This window comes from Bombus vosnesenskii, unplaced genomic scaffold (assembly GCF_011952255.1).
Source record: "Bombus vosnesenskii isolate JDL3184/JDL3185 unplaced genomic scaffold, Bvos_JDL3184-5_v1.1 scf7180000013295, whole genome shotgun sequence".
Lineage (NCBI taxonomy): Eukaryota > Metazoa > Arthropoda > Insecta > Hymenoptera > Apidae > Bombus > Bombus vosnesenskii.
Window position 1 is genome coordinate 120,738 of NW_022882946.1, and position 15,090 is coordinate 135,827.

A 15,090-nucleotide genomic window follows, 5' to 3' on the forward strand; every position below is an offset into this window, starting at 1 on the left:
GAATTGTTAAAAGATTGCCGTTCGGTGAATTGTCGCGTCGTTGAACAACGGGATCGAAGGACGGCTATCGGTTATTACAAGTTTCTTCAATTCGAATTCGGATATCCGTATGTTAGGAAATAGGAAATAGGAAATAGGAAATCTCGAACGTTCGAATTTCGACGCATCGATCGCCAAAGTTCTTGATAGATTTCTTTGCCAATTTATCGTAATAATCTATCGAATAAACGTATGCGTATGCATGTATATGCTTGGAAACTTGGAAGGAAAATAATATTCGATATGCCCAGGGGGGGGTATAGGGGAGACGTGGATGCGGGAAAGAAGGAGAATGGAGAAGAAGAAGATAAAAATGGAAAGGAAGAAGATTTCCTTATAATATAATAATATTATAATAAGCAAGTTCGGGTAAATTTATTTCGTCGATTCATCGGATTTTCACGTTGTCACGGATATCTTGTAATATTTTGCTGTAATGATTCGCGATTCTCGGTTGTCCGTTTTGGCACACTCTGTTCACGAGAATGAAAGCCGTGTATACATGGGTAGGTTGCGAGTATTCAGCGGATAGGTAGTGTGTAGGTAGATGCGTCGATGGAGGAGCAAAGGAAGGTAGAGGATTGGCGGAGATGCAGCTTAGAATTCCACGCATAGTCGTGGGGTCTCTGGTTGGTTGGTAAGTGGGACTAGCCGGGACTCATAGGCAGCGTGTCTCCTACGAGGCTCACAGTCTTATTCGGAACTCTGAAACGCGTCCAAGCGCGGTGTTCTCTTGCTTGTCCGAACAAGTTCTCTTTGCACGTTCGCACGTTCTTTCTCCCCCGAAATTCGGTGAAATTAATTCGAATAACGCATTCGATCATGCGTAAAAATTTCAGCAACGCCGTCGTTTGATTCTGTCTGGACTCTACCGAGGGAGAGAGAGAGAGAGAGAGAGAGAGAAAGGGAGAGAGAGAGAGAGAGAAAGAGGGAAAGAGAGAGAGAGAGAGAGAAAAAGGGAGAGAGAGAGAGAGAGAGAGAGGGAGACACGTTGCGTCGAATCGAAGGAGAATCGATCGAGATCCACTCTTTCACCAGGATCCGGTATAACGTTTGTATCGCGGATATTTTCGAATATTTCTCAGGAAGAAAGATCGTGGCTGTTCTAACGCTGTTATAACGGATCAAGCTGCGAAGAATCGAAATCGTCAAGACTAGATCGAGGTTGGGCTGGGGGTCGGGGTCGAGGTCGAGACCCAGATCAACATCAAGATCTTGGTCGAAATCGAGGTCGTGCTTGGATGTGGAGGGTGAGTTCAGGGATATTTATCCTTGATATTCGATCGTTACCGTACCGTGATTACGCGTATTCCATTCGGTTAGCCATTTTCTCGCTGTCAACGATCGCGAGATCGTAACGACAGAATGCGATCATCCGTTCGTTTGTTGGATTTTCGTGGATGGAAGAGAATGGAAGCAAGACGACGTATAATCTCGATCGGAAAAGTACGCGTTTGACGAGTCGAAAGTAACCTTTTCGAAATGCAGCCCCGAATTCTCACCGATATTTCCCCTTTGTATTCCACGTGTAATTATCGTTAAAAACATTTGATCAGGAAGAGAATGTGTGTGTGCGAGAGAGAGAGAGAGAGAGTTGCGCTGCTGGTGCAACTTGCCAGACACACGTATATACACGCACGTATATGTCAACAGACACGCTTCGTTGTATTTGGAAAAACGAACAATTTGGTTTGCGAGGAATTTGCGATTTATGATTTGGACAGGTCTGCGACGCGTATCGTTCGTCACGTGTGTCGTGTGTCGTGTGTGGCGAGTGGCGAATCGCGAGACAACAACCAACGAGATTATCCGTAATATCGTGAAAATAATAATTTTTTACTTTTATCGTACAGATATGACTTTGTTTAAACGTATCGTTAATTTGATCGTCAACCGAAGCTGGCTAATTAAAGGTAAATCGTATCTACGTGCAAGTGCTCTAAAGCGAGTCCCATTAGATAAGATAGATTGGAAGGTAGCCGAGGTAATATCCGAGAAAAGTAGACGATCGAACGATCGTATTTGACGTAGAAGATTTTTAAAACGTAGAGAAATAATGGAGACAGAGGCCAAGCTTTCCAACCGTTTAATTGAATTTAGGTCGCGGTGCGAGCCGTGGTAGTGTCTTGAAATTTACACAAGGAAAAATATCACCGTCTTAACGCGTTTAAAAGAAGTGGAAAATGGGAAATGAAAAATGAAAAATCATAAACAAACGAGGCAGCGAGGGTACGTCAGACGATTGGCACTGGTTGGCAATATCTAGAATTTGGTAAGAGATAGGGAGAGAAACTTTACTTTCTCTGCAAGTGCAACGATGCGCCTTTTCTTTTGAATGCAATTGCATTTTTTTTCTCTTTTATTTGTATCAACTCATTTTTCTACGTTTACGAAACACGTAACATTGATATATATATATATATATATATATATATCGAACAGCTTTACCGACGATTTAAAGCGGTGGCTGGTTAAAATTGGATTTTTAAAAGCGATATAGCGACTTTTCGCGCGGAATGTTTCCACGAGTCGATGGGAATAACAATAACGCGTTGGATGGAAAGAGTACGTTTGTATTTTTCGAGCGCATCGTTACACTTGCAAAGAAAGCGAAGCAATAGGCAAACAGATACTACACGGTTACTATAGATACTTTCCTATCTCTCGGCGAATTGGCAATTGCGCGACGCACTCTCTATACGTGATATACCATATTATTATATACATAATATGTTAAATAGCTAGGTTAGCCGCCTCGTTGAATTTTAGCGGTTGTTGCATGCCGCGGCCTTGAACACGCAATGAGAGATAACGGCTCGCGAGAAACGTAACAGACGCTAACCTGATTTCACCGCATCCGCGTGGTGAATCGTATCGAGCTATAATTACCCACCGCGACACCCCGTAGCCACGCGTTTTAGCTGCTAACGGCTAACCGGATCGTCAACTTGATCTCATAAACGGACAAAGACCGATTCCCGCAAATAATAAATAACGCGTATTAACGTAACGTATTTATGCGCGTATTTGCCGTACGTACGCTCACATATGCTGTTTGCCGCGTTTCGTCCCGCGTCGGAATCGCGAAGCTCGATCGAACGATTTTAAAGATAAAAAGTGCGGCGAAAAGATGAAAGCAGGAGAAAAATTTGCCTATCAGAGAAAAACAACGAAGAGAGGGGGAGAACACGCACACGTACGTATGTACGACATAAGAAAGCAAATGCGTAACGTTAATGCGTTGCGTTTCCTCTGTATATTGCCTTGTCACCGATACACGTAAATCTCTGCCGAGGAAAATACCGATGTACGTAAATTTAGGAAGAAAAATACCGATATACGTAAATCTGCCGAGAAAAATACCGATACGCGTAAATCTACCGAGGAAGATACCGTTAAGGGAGCTTCGACTTTCTCTCCGTACGTTTGTCATCTTCCTTCTTCTTCTTACTTTTCTCACTTTCTTCCCTTCTTCTACGCTCTTTCCAACGTTTTGTTCTTTTCGCTTAAGGAAACGAACCGATGTTCTCACCGCACCGTGAAAGCTAGGCGAGAAGCGTGAGAAATGGGAATATCTGGCTTTTTAAAAATTTGCATCTCTGATTCGTGCGTTCGTTAACGCCCGTCGTAACGATGAAACGCCAACGCCATAGGAAATAAAAGTGGCAAATTTCGCCGCTTGCCCATTAACTCGATCAGTATACGGTTATCGAGTAATTGGACGAGTGTACTTGTTAGGAAAGAAGGTCGGACTTGGCGAGAGAGATAAAGATAGATAAATAGATAGATGGATAGATAGATAGATAGACAAATAGACGAGAGAGAGAGACGACGCATCGCGTTCATTGCTAATCGCGATCTCTTTATTTTTAGGAGATAGCAGAAGAAAATCACGAAAGAGAATCGCTTTCTTTGATTTTTCTATCTATTCGATCGATATCGGAGACACCGAAACGAAATGAAGCCGATCCAAGGTGCGATATGGTTGCTTCCATTGGCGGTTGGATGTATAGCTTTACCGGCGCAATTGCAAGCAAATTCGAAGAATGCGGACAAGACGAAGCAAAGCAAGACGGCGTCGTTGCATTCGAGGGAGGGCGGATCTAACGATTCGGCAATTATGCCGAACGGTAGTAGGAACATCGATGAGAACAGCATCGACGTTAACAACGATACCAAGATTACCGGTAACAACGACGTGGACAGCGTTACTCTATCGAAACCGCTTCCTCTCGGAATTTCAGCTACTATCGAGAGCAACGCGGTGCTCGCATCGTCCTTACCGTCGTCGCCATCAACCACGTCCGTATCGACATCGACATCGACATCGACATCGACATCGACATCCGCTTGGACGGATCATGCTCTCGCGGCAATGACAGAGTCGTCCCCAACGAGCGGTTCTTCGTCGTCGCCAATTAGCAAAACAGAATTTAGTTCAGCAACGACGAGCAACCGCGGAACGACCATGACCACGAGAATCTCGTTAAATACCAGCGCTTCTAATACCAGTTTGAGCGTGTTTCCTACAGAAGCTTCTTCGAGAACCATCGCTACCAATCGAGATACGGCTACCTTGCTATCTTCCTCGAAAAAGTCCACCACGAACTCGAACGAATTCGTTACTACTCCTGCTACGGCTTGGTCGAAGGAGACGCGAGAATCACCCGGAAAAATTCGCCCTCAAATTAAGCTGACGACAAACTACACTAGTCTGACCGAGGTAAGTAAACGTCACTTTCTGACAAACTAACGAAGATAACGAGAGAGAAGCGGCACTTTGTTAGGAAAGACGCGTATTCGCGCGCAGCAACGCTGAAAAGCCTAAAACGACTTTGATTTTGCGATGGCTCTGATGCGGCAAATGGCTTGAAAATCGGTAGAGTATGGTAAAAATATCTCGATATCGCGGCACACGAGTTCCATGCTTCGTATTCGCAAGTAGAAAACCAGCAACCAGCTGTAAAATGTATATAGCGTTGTTCGTGTTATCCTCCAGTTTTATCCTGCGATCTGCAATTGGCGGTAAAAAGTGCGGTAAAAAGGTGATAGGCGTTAGAGAGGCGACGAAGGCGATACACGAGATATTTTGGCGAGATTAATCGAAGCAGCAGAGACGAAAGAATCGACTTGCTTGGTATAATTTTAAACGCAACAGATTGTGTTCGCGGAGCGTTCCACGTGCAAAGTATAACTGTTTAAGCTACGTATATACATAACTATGTTAGTACCGTAAGTACGCTGCTATAAAGCGGTTAGGTTGCACGGTTAAAGATGCGTTCCAGCTAAATCGTGCATACGCTCGGCTTGATAAAAATAAGCCGTGTTTCGTACGATCTCGATCTGGTGTAACAACGCGATCGGCCGAACGATACGGGCACGATGGTATCTTGGTTTGCTAATACACCGGCTCACGCAGTCCGTATCGAGTAAAAACTAGAATTTTCGTCGGACGTCAACGGACGATAGATGACAGTTGGATTACCGTATCGAGTCGTACAAAGCCTCGGTAAAAACGCGCTGTGTGACGCGCACACTGAAACAACGATACCACGTAGTAAAGGAGAACATGGGAAAATTATACTTTTCGCAATTTCGCCTGGTTGGAAGATCGGAAACGTAAAAAAGGGGTCGTCTCGTGTTGAACTTTTCACGACTCGCTATTACCGAACGTTGGCAAGACTCGAGCGCAAATTTACCGCACGGTGCTTAACGCATTAACAAAGGCAGAGAGAGAGAGAGAGAGAGTTTAAAGGGTTAATATCCGTTATTATTAAGATATATAGGCGTTATTTGTTGGAGAGAAACGATCGATAAATAGTAAAGTGGACGAGAAATTTCTTTCTTTTCCGCCTATTTCCTTGTTCCTTCCGAGAATTACCAGGCTATTTTACAGCAATTTCCATGGTTTCGCTGCGTTTCTTCCTTCACTTTTTCGCTACTATCCTCTATCCCTTCTCGTCTCGATGCATCTTGATCGTCTTGATCGTCGATCAATCCGGTCATCCGGTAATTATTTTAATAGGCGTCGCTTCACTCGGCAAACGATTACCTATGAAACTCGTTTACATCCCACGAATTACAGTTACCGATAGATATCCGACACGATGGAAAGGTCGGATCGGATGCAAAACGGTTCTGTCTGTCACGTTGCCTCGTAAGAGTTACGTTTTACCTAGGCGACTGACGACTTTACTCGTGCCAGCTAAGTTTTGCTTTGTAAATAAGAAGGAGATGGAAGAGGAAAGTGCAACCGACGCGATATTCCGGATGCCAAGGGTACCAACGACTGTCTACTTGCCAGTTTGTTGTATGTTCGCGTGGATACACGTGCGTGCGTGTAGTCGATAAGAAGGGCTCGGTTTGTTAACGCAAACGTCATCGAAGCGCTAGAGGTAACACGCTAAAGTCGTGTAGTACGGAGCAAGTAACAATATCCATCGTAAATACAACAACAATTTCCGTTTCCGCGTAGCGAAGTAGTAAATGTTGAATCGTTTGAAACGTGCTTCTCCTTCTCCTTAATTTCTTTCGCGTTTTTCCTTTCATCTTTCTTTTCTAAATGGTAACGTATCGAAGAAGGAGGAACGAGTTGCAAGAGCGGACGATCCATTTTGCTTTTAATCGGCAAGCTCGGTCGTCTTTCGTTCCGATTGTCCGAACATTTGGCAATTGTTCAAAATTCGTTGCGCGTAATGGTAATAAAAGAATCGACGGGAAGAAAGATAACTGAGATATATAGGATAAATCAAATGAAAGAAAAGGAAACGTAGGCGAGGGTTCGGAATCGGTTCGAGTCGCTCGTGGCTCAAGCATTACGTAGAACGTAGAACGTATAATACGTAGAACGTAGGAAGAAAAAGGAGATTTTGATCGTAGTATTGTAACACAGGTATAGTCCCATAGGTTCCAAGTCTACCAATCTACCGTGTTTCGAGTTGTTCAACTCGAATATTCGCTGAATCAAGCACTGTTCAAGTTTTTTTACTAAATTGTCACGCGAATCGTATTGCTCGCTTTAGCGTTTGAAAAGGAGGGCGAGTGTTCATGACCGTGACGCGCTAGTGGATCGGCCGATGTTAATATCGGTAGTGGAACGTGACGGTAGCAAAAGAAGCAGAAAACATTGAAAAGGAAAAGAGCAAGAAGAGGTTAGATAAATGCGGAGAATCGTATGGCGTTACTACACTGGTCGTTGAATGTTACGCGTTACGTTCGCGCGATCTTGTGCCCGAGCGGATACTTACGTAGGAGCGGACCGTTTCTATCGATCTGGCTGTAATCGTCGAACGAGAACGATCGCGATACGATAGCGGTGGGATCGAACGAACGAACGATTAAACTTTGACGATATGGGAAATAAAACGGACTTGTCACGGTGACGAGAAACCGATCCGATTCGATGGAATCTAGGGTAGACCAACGGAAACTTTGATCAACGGAATTACGATTAGCACGTCGATCACGAAAGTATACCGTGCCAGCGACTGTAGCACAGGGAAAATGTCAACTATCGATCGTACGACCGATTAGTAACCCCGGCTAATCGAACGTAACGATGAAAATACGATTACGGTTTTCGTTTAGCATGTGCACTCTGAACGAACGTTTGATTTTGTTTGATTTTCTACGGCTAGAGCGGAACTTTGTAAGGAAAGAAAAGGAAAGAGCGACGATAGCTGTCGCTGAATTCACAGCTGCGGCTGTTTATTCGTAACGTAAAACCAATTGTTCGAAGCGCGTTGAAGAGATTCTTCGAAGTTGGCAAATAGAAAATCGACGTTGAAATTGGCACGGGCACTGACTCTGACTCGGTGTTCCTGCAATTGTATAGGTAGCTGTAGTAATATTATCGTGTTACTCCTAATGGAACCGGCAAGTTTGTGGTTCGCGAGAACCACCAAGAATCACGATCGTGGATTCACGACTCGGCAAAATTAGATTTCGTTTCTTTCGTTTTCTTATTTAACCGCCGCGTTCCACCTGCTCTTAGCGCAGTCGCGTCCTTTCCTTCTCTTTTCTTCTCCTCTTTTACCCCTTTTACACGTCTGCGCGATTGTTACGCGCTAAACACGCGATTAACGCTGGGTACTTGCAAAGTTGAAAGTACTCGAACGACGAGTGTTAGCACGCGACGTATGCACAGAGTAGGGGCGTAGCGACTCGAGGAGTAAGCGAAAGAAGGCACGAACGAAAGAAGCGGAAATAAAAGCGCTGGTTATTTGATCGATTTGCAGACAGGAGTACGACTACCGGAGGGTGCGAGCGCAGCTCTCGCAAAACCAACCAAGTATCATTACTATCCGCATAATCAGCACATCTACTTGTTACCAGAATGCGCTGTTCAGCAGGTTTGCAACGCAGTTTACGTTAGACTCAACTTTACCCAGCCTCTGTGCGCTTGTCCAGGAAGATACCGCGACCCTTGCAGCGCCTCTCTCGACAGCGACGATCTCCACACTACGGAGCTGGTCACCGACCCTCGAACCAAGGTTAGTCGCCTCGCCTTCTATCCGCTTTACCAGTCCTTTATTCCCGTGCCTGCTACGCGTACCTTCTCTCCAGTCAGATGCTTCTTCTTCTCGTTACGCTTCTCGTTACGCTTCTCGTTACGCTTCTCGTTACGCTTCTCGTTAACGCTTAACGTAACGTAACGCGACGTAACGGAACGGAGGAAATCGATTCGATCTTTCGAATCGTATTGTTCGCGTTCGCAAACCTATCGTATTTTCTAAACGCGTTATACCTACTTGTCGTCGTAATATAGGCAAAAATACGAAAAGTAACCGATTTACCGCCGACGATTGAGTAAAATAAATAGTATAATGATAGCGTAATAGTAAAATTGCGACAGCATAGGATCGTTATATCGATCGTAAGACGAGAAAACCTCGCCTAGGTGTTTCGGTGCGAAAGCAACTGACAATCTCCCATTACTTGCCTTTCTTTGATAAATCAACATTGCGCGTACAAATACTTTCTCGCTTTGTTATCGGTTAACAGTATCTCATCGATTCATATAGGACGTTAAAAATTCAAAGATCTAAAGAGTATGGTACGCGTGGTCACGTACGCGTTACATTGGCTCGAAGCAAATTGTACGCGATCGTAAGCAAACGACCAAAGTATCGGCGATACGAGAGAAAACGCGATCGCAGATCGACGCGACGGCAAAAGCTTGCCGGGCCAGAGAACACGGTGAGAACGCAAGAAACGACGATCGTTCGCTTTCAGCCACCGTAATAACGATTTTTCTATTTGAGAGGAAATATTATTCGACGACACCAAGCAACTAATAAACGCTGGCAAATATATAGAAATATTCGTAGTGAACGCGTGCATACTTGTACGTATAGACGTAGCGTGGAAAGGGATAAACGTGGATGGCACGCTGATCTAAAGTTAACCGATTTTTAGGCCCTAACGTTGGTGAAAACGTGCGAACCAGTGGCGGAAATGCGCGAATGTAGAATACCGAGGGACTGGTCTCTTCTCGCGCTACAAAACGTGCGAACGGGAAAGTCTCATTACCTCGTGATATGTCGTTGTCCCGATGCCAACATATTGGGTACGTACGTAAATGCGAAAAGCGGCATAATCGTGCTAGAAACGCAACTGTTCGAGTTCGACTGTCTATACGTCTTATACGCTTTCTATGGATCGTTAATTACGTCGTATGTTGTAGAGGGTCCTATGAGTCACGATCAACCAACATACGCCAGTGTACCAGGGATTCGGGTTTACGGGATGATGTGCGTGCAAGGAAATCGAAAAGGTCGACAACTGCGGTATACTCGCGCTCTTTCAGGTATTTGGTATCTCCATAGAATATTGAAAATATCTGGCTGGCTCCAATCATCCACGATTAACACGATTTTTGTCTGACCGTTTATTCCTTGCAGATCGTCACCAACGAGAAATGGCCCAAGATTCTCACAATGACAGAGAAAACACGAACGAACGATTGAACTTTCCATGGTACAAGGTACAACAACTTATGGATATAGCTGTTTGGGACTAGATTCGTTGATCGAACAAACAACTTTCGACGATACGATCAGTGACACTATGCTTAGCGGCGTATCCTTCTATTTATTCGTTATAAGCGTCTCTCTCTCTCCCTCTCTCTCTCTCTCTCTCTGCTTCGCTTCGCCCTCAATTTATTTATCGATTCGTCCGTTTCTTACGTTTATTTATATATATCATACGTATCTAGATGTATATGTATATCTATCCCTAGCGAGGCACGTTTATAACATCGAGTCCGACACTTTGAAACAACGACAACGCGTGTAATTGTATCCTTTCGTAGATTTGTCTGTTATAATTTGGACTACACGACGTGATTCTACATAACGATCGAACGTGATCAGCGTTAAATATTTCATTCCTAGTATCGTCGTCGCTCAACGTGTCACTCTCTTTCCTTAAATCCTTAAACGAATTCGATCGTTTACTTGCATTACTACCTTCTTTATTCCGTCATTTATTATAACGTCAAACGTATCGTACGATGAGCGGAAAATTATAGGTGGTTGTCCGTTTATCCGATTAGAATAACGAATTAATCGTACGTATACTATCGTCTCCATCTATGGCGAATCTGCGGTAAAATTAATGAAAAAGGCAACTACAAGTATTTTACTAGCTGTCAAAATTCTTGCGCTCGCAGAATCATTGTATCGTTAATATGTTACGCAATTCTGTAAGATAGACTCGCGAATACAAGTATCGATTACAGATTACGCGGTAACAAAAATATCGTAACAACGTTGCGAACGAACATCATCGCCGTCTCTCTTTCTAAATCCTACGAGAAGAAGCGCATCGTGTTAAATTAAAAAATATTATGTCCTACTATACAGATTGCGATCGCGTGAATCGTACTTGGGTGAATTCGCGTTGAGAAAGAAGTCGTGAAAGAGATCGTGCCGAATTAATGAATCATACAAACCAGATTTTTTGATAGTAAAATATTCTGTTATTCGTTTTTTACCTAATCCCTTGCACGTGTGTGTGTGTGTGTGTGTGTGTCATTCAACGTGTGATCTGTTTAGGTGTTTTTTTAAAAAAATTCTTGTCTCTTTGAAGAAAGAGTGTCGACACCTCGTTAAACCATCCTGACATTTTGCAACCATCGTATAAACGACCGTATACCCGAAAAGTTGAGAAGAGTCGTTGCGACGGACGGTCGAAGCAAAAGTATTTTAAACGACGATACGAAAATTCGACGATATATCCGAATCAACGTAATTATCGTTAAATGAAAACGAAATCGAACTTACCCAGTACGTCCGAATTGACTAGGACGCTGCAGCTATACATCGGAGTAACTAATCGAGGGTGTCTCGAATTAAACGCACGACGGCAAGCTTCTTTGCATGCTGACATCAAATGACCGCCATCCATGTGTCCTTGATTCTGGCTGCCATTTTCGCTAATAACACAGGTTTTTATTTTTCAAACGATATTCGATTTTATTAGCTGATTAGAGACGTTGAAACGTTGAAACGTTAAAACGTAACGACGCAAGGAAAATGCAAGCGTGAAAGGCGAGAAAAGAACGGCGCAAGGAAAGAGACGATGATGCTTGTGAAATTGAAGCGTTAATTTCGTTTAGTTTGTTCATTCGGGTAATACGTCGGGTTTAATACGCAATATCAAGCTTTATGAAGCGATATACCTTTGCGAATCTTGATTATTAATTTCCCACTTTTTCACGACGAAACAGACACCCATCATAGGCTCTTCGCAGAGAGGTCCGGCGAGCGTTGCTAGTTGGAAACCATTGACCATGCTGCTCTCGTAACTAGACATGGTAGATAATGTTAACGATAATGATATTAATTATATTTATTTGAATAGAGTTTATAGTTAACGTGCAAGTATTTTGTCGATCAACGAAAGAAAAGAAGGAAGGGCGGACGGTTACCAGTGTACTAGTTTTCGTCGTATCGATGATTACTTACGGAGCACGTGGATCCATAGACTTTGAGTGGCTTTCCCAAAATTTCCTCTGCTTATAATCGGTTTCGTTCAACAAGATATTAGGTCCGCAGTTTCGTGGCCCGAACGACCATATTTTGTCTAACGCGTCTTCTTCCCCCGCTTCTCGAAACGCACCGGCCAACTCGCTTCTCAACGATTCTAACGCGCGTTGCTTCCTCTCCGACATCGTGCCTAACGATTCCATTTCACGATCGTTCGTAATCTTTTCCGTTTCTTTCTCCTCCTTTTCTGAACGCGATCTACCATAATGGTGATAGAACGCCTTTATTAAATCGGCGTTCTTTTCCAAAATCTTGGTCACTTTATCGGGTAAAGGTCTCGCATCGATTTCAAAGTAACACTGTCGATTCGCCGTCCAAGAAGCGAGACTAACGTCTTCGGCTTTCTTCTCGATCGCTTCGTTCACCATATCGACCTTCGGTGGAGGCACGACCGTTTCTCTAAACGGTACGATAGGCTCCGACACGTTTACATCGACTTTCGCGTAACATAACTTTAAATCTTCCAAACATCTCTCCAAATGCACTTCTCCGGCGGTGCTTAATACGATTTCCCCAGTCTCTTGAATGTGAACGACGGCACAGGCATCCGCCTGATTAAGCAATTTTAACCCATTGATCAACGGTTGCAAATCGTTCGGATGTTTCGGCTCCAGAGCCACTCGCATTATCGGTACACCGAGCGAAGTCAACTCTGAGAAAGATGGACAAGCGATAGTGGTGGAAAGCGTTGCCGTTTTTAATACGTAATCCTCCAAATCGCCGATTCCAAATACGTTACCAGCAAATACTTTGTTCGTCGGTTGCAATTCTCTACCCATTAGAAGGTACAGTTTTCGTATGGTAACTCTTGTCACGTGTTTTCCGAGCTTCGAGCTTTTCGACACGACGTCCTCGTCTATCGGTACTAACTCGCCTGCTCCTCTCCTTTGTCCTTTCAATATTTCGCGCGGATCGTGTTTCGGTCCTAGAACATACACGACGCTTCCTTCTTCCAGACATCCGGAATATATTCGGGCGAACGCTATTAACGTAGTTTCCGAATGTTCATCTTCTCCGTGGATTTCTTCGGAAATCGAAACGGCGCTTTCCGATCCTCCGCTCCCGTCACTCGGATCAAACTTGCCGATATTCGCGTCCCGTTGCGACTCTCCGACTTGCTCCGTCGATCGTTGCTCCTTCGTCATTTTCTCCGCGTGCTTCGTTCGTGCCATTTCCCTTCGATCAGCCAACTCTTCGGACGTCAACGGTTTTGGTTTATTCTCCGGCAACATCTTCTTCTCTAGCGGAAACATTTTCGAAATGAATACAACGACAGGTGAACGAGGGGAAGGATCGCAGGCTAGAAACGTTTCCTTCAATCGTTGCGTTTCCTCCGGCAACGTAGAGAAATCAAAGTTTCCGCTGAGTAAACGTTCTACCTTTTCCGAAGTTAAATTATCTGGTGCTGGAATTTTGTCGCATATGGCGTCGAGACACGCACGAGCCAGAGGTAGCCATTGAGAACAGACTGCCTGTAATTGAGCCTTGGCATCCGTGTGCCTCAAATCCCTGTTTGTCAATGTTATACCCAATCTTTCGGCCATCCACGCTACCTTGTCTTTATCCTTGCGAACGGTTATCGTTTCATACAGAGCCCAAAGGTTATCCAATATAAGTTGAACGAACAGAGGCTTCTTCGCTTTCTCTTGAGCTCCTCTCATTATTCTCTTGGTCTTGGTGTTTACGTAATAATCTCCCCAAAGCGTCTTTGATAGAACTTTCTCGCTAAAGCCCAATTTCGCCGAAAATATATTGGCAAATTCTTTAACACCGAATCCCCAGCCATCCGTAGCGCTGCAAAACAAGACGTTACCTTGCTCCGGAGAGAAATATAACGTAGAGTCGTCTATCTCTTCTAGTACGGACTGCCAATCCGCTATACTCCTTTCAGAGATGCTCTCCTTTTTCGCCGTTTCCTTTTTCAACTCCTCCTTTTCTTCCCGCTCCATTATGTCACTGGCAAACAGCTCTCCCATTACAGCATTCACCTGTTCTAAAACCTGCGTTAAATGCACGTAAGCATCCAACGGTGACAATTTCATTTCTGTAATTAATCTGTCTATTTTGTTCAATAATAAAATTGGCTTTAAACCTTCCGCGTAAGAGGTAGACAAGGCGCTCCGTGTCTGCGGGCACACGCCTTCTACCACGTCGACCACGATAATAGCACCGTCGCATAGTCTCACAGCTGTGGACACTTCGGAAGCAAAGTCCACGTGTCCAGGAGAATCGATCAAATTGATAGCACATTCTTGATGATTATACTTGTGATAAAGAGCGATGCAGCTTGATTTCATCGTAATTCCTCGAAGTTGCTCGTCGGGACGGCTGTCCAAATAGCGTAATTTACCCGCGAGCTTATTAGAGATGATTCCATTGCTAGCAACCAGAGAGTCTGCCAAAGTGGTTTTACCATGATCTACGTGAGCTAATATACAGATGTTTCGTATATTAGCTGGTTCCCTTTGAATCTCTGTTAATTTTTCTGCGCTAATAATCCGCATCATGCGATTAATTGCGATTTTATGATTATCATTAATTTACAAGCAGATGTAAATGATACGAACGTTCAAAGTATCGATAAACGTGCATGCATAAAATACAACGTGGATAATAAGTCAAAGTCTTGAAGTTCGTGTGAGACGACGTATATAAGTACAAGAGAAAGAAATTTCGACGTACGATATATTTTCCTATGTACGATGCGCTTACGGATATAAATATAAATATAAATATATATATATATATATACATATGCATATACACACAGGCAGATATACATATACATATACATATATATGTATACTTATATACACAGCATAAAAACGATGGTAAACACTATTTCACTTTATTTTCTTTCCACAATACATAGCGTCCGTTAAACAGAATGACGTATCGTAGCTTTGTTGAACGTCGTCGTGTTCCACAACATGCCACTCGTTTCGGTTGCTTGATCGGCCGCAACACGAGTAGTTTATTGGCCAACGATCGACCGTTGTAA

The 15,090-nt window shown here is 43.7% G+C and overlaps 2 protein-coding genes across 3 annotated transcripts in view; one reads left to right on the forward strand and one right to left on the reverse strand.

Annotated features, from left to right (window-relative positions):
• LOC117233100 (elongation factor-like GTPase 1) overlaps positions 1–14,811 on the reverse strand; it is a 28,127-nt gene extending 13,316 nt beyond the window's left edge. The window contains exons 1-3 of one of the 2 annotated variants that reach the window (XM_033493043.1): positions 12,009–14,803; positions 11,723–11,848; positions 11,325–11,476 (exon numbers count right to left, since the gene is read on the reverse strand). In XM_033493043.1, coding sequence (XP_033348934.1) covers positions 11,325–11,476; positions 11,723–11,848; positions 12,009–14,596 — 2,866 coding nt within the window. In that variant the 5' untranslated portion in view covers positions 14,597–14,803. Of the gene's footprint in view, positions 1–11,324; positions 11,477–11,722; positions 11,849–12,008 lie in introns of both variants that reach the window. The other variant, XM_033493044.1, reaches the window with a different exon arrangement.
• LOC117233103 (uncharacterized protein DDB_G0271670) lies at positions 1,011–11,013 on the forward strand. Its single transcript, XM_033493053.1, has 6 exons — positions 1,011–1,289; positions 3,913–4,762; positions 8,277–8,531; positions 9,457–9,607; positions 9,725–9,847; positions 9,942–11,013. The coding sequence occupies exons 2-6, from the start codon at positions 3,998–4,000 to the stop codon at positions 10,058–10,060; spliced, it is 1,413 nt and encodes a 470-aa protein (XP_033348944.1). The 5' UTR covers positions 1,011–1,289; positions 3,913–3,997; the 3' UTR covers positions 10,061–11,013.
• Positions 14,812–15,090: the final 279 nt, after the last annotated feature.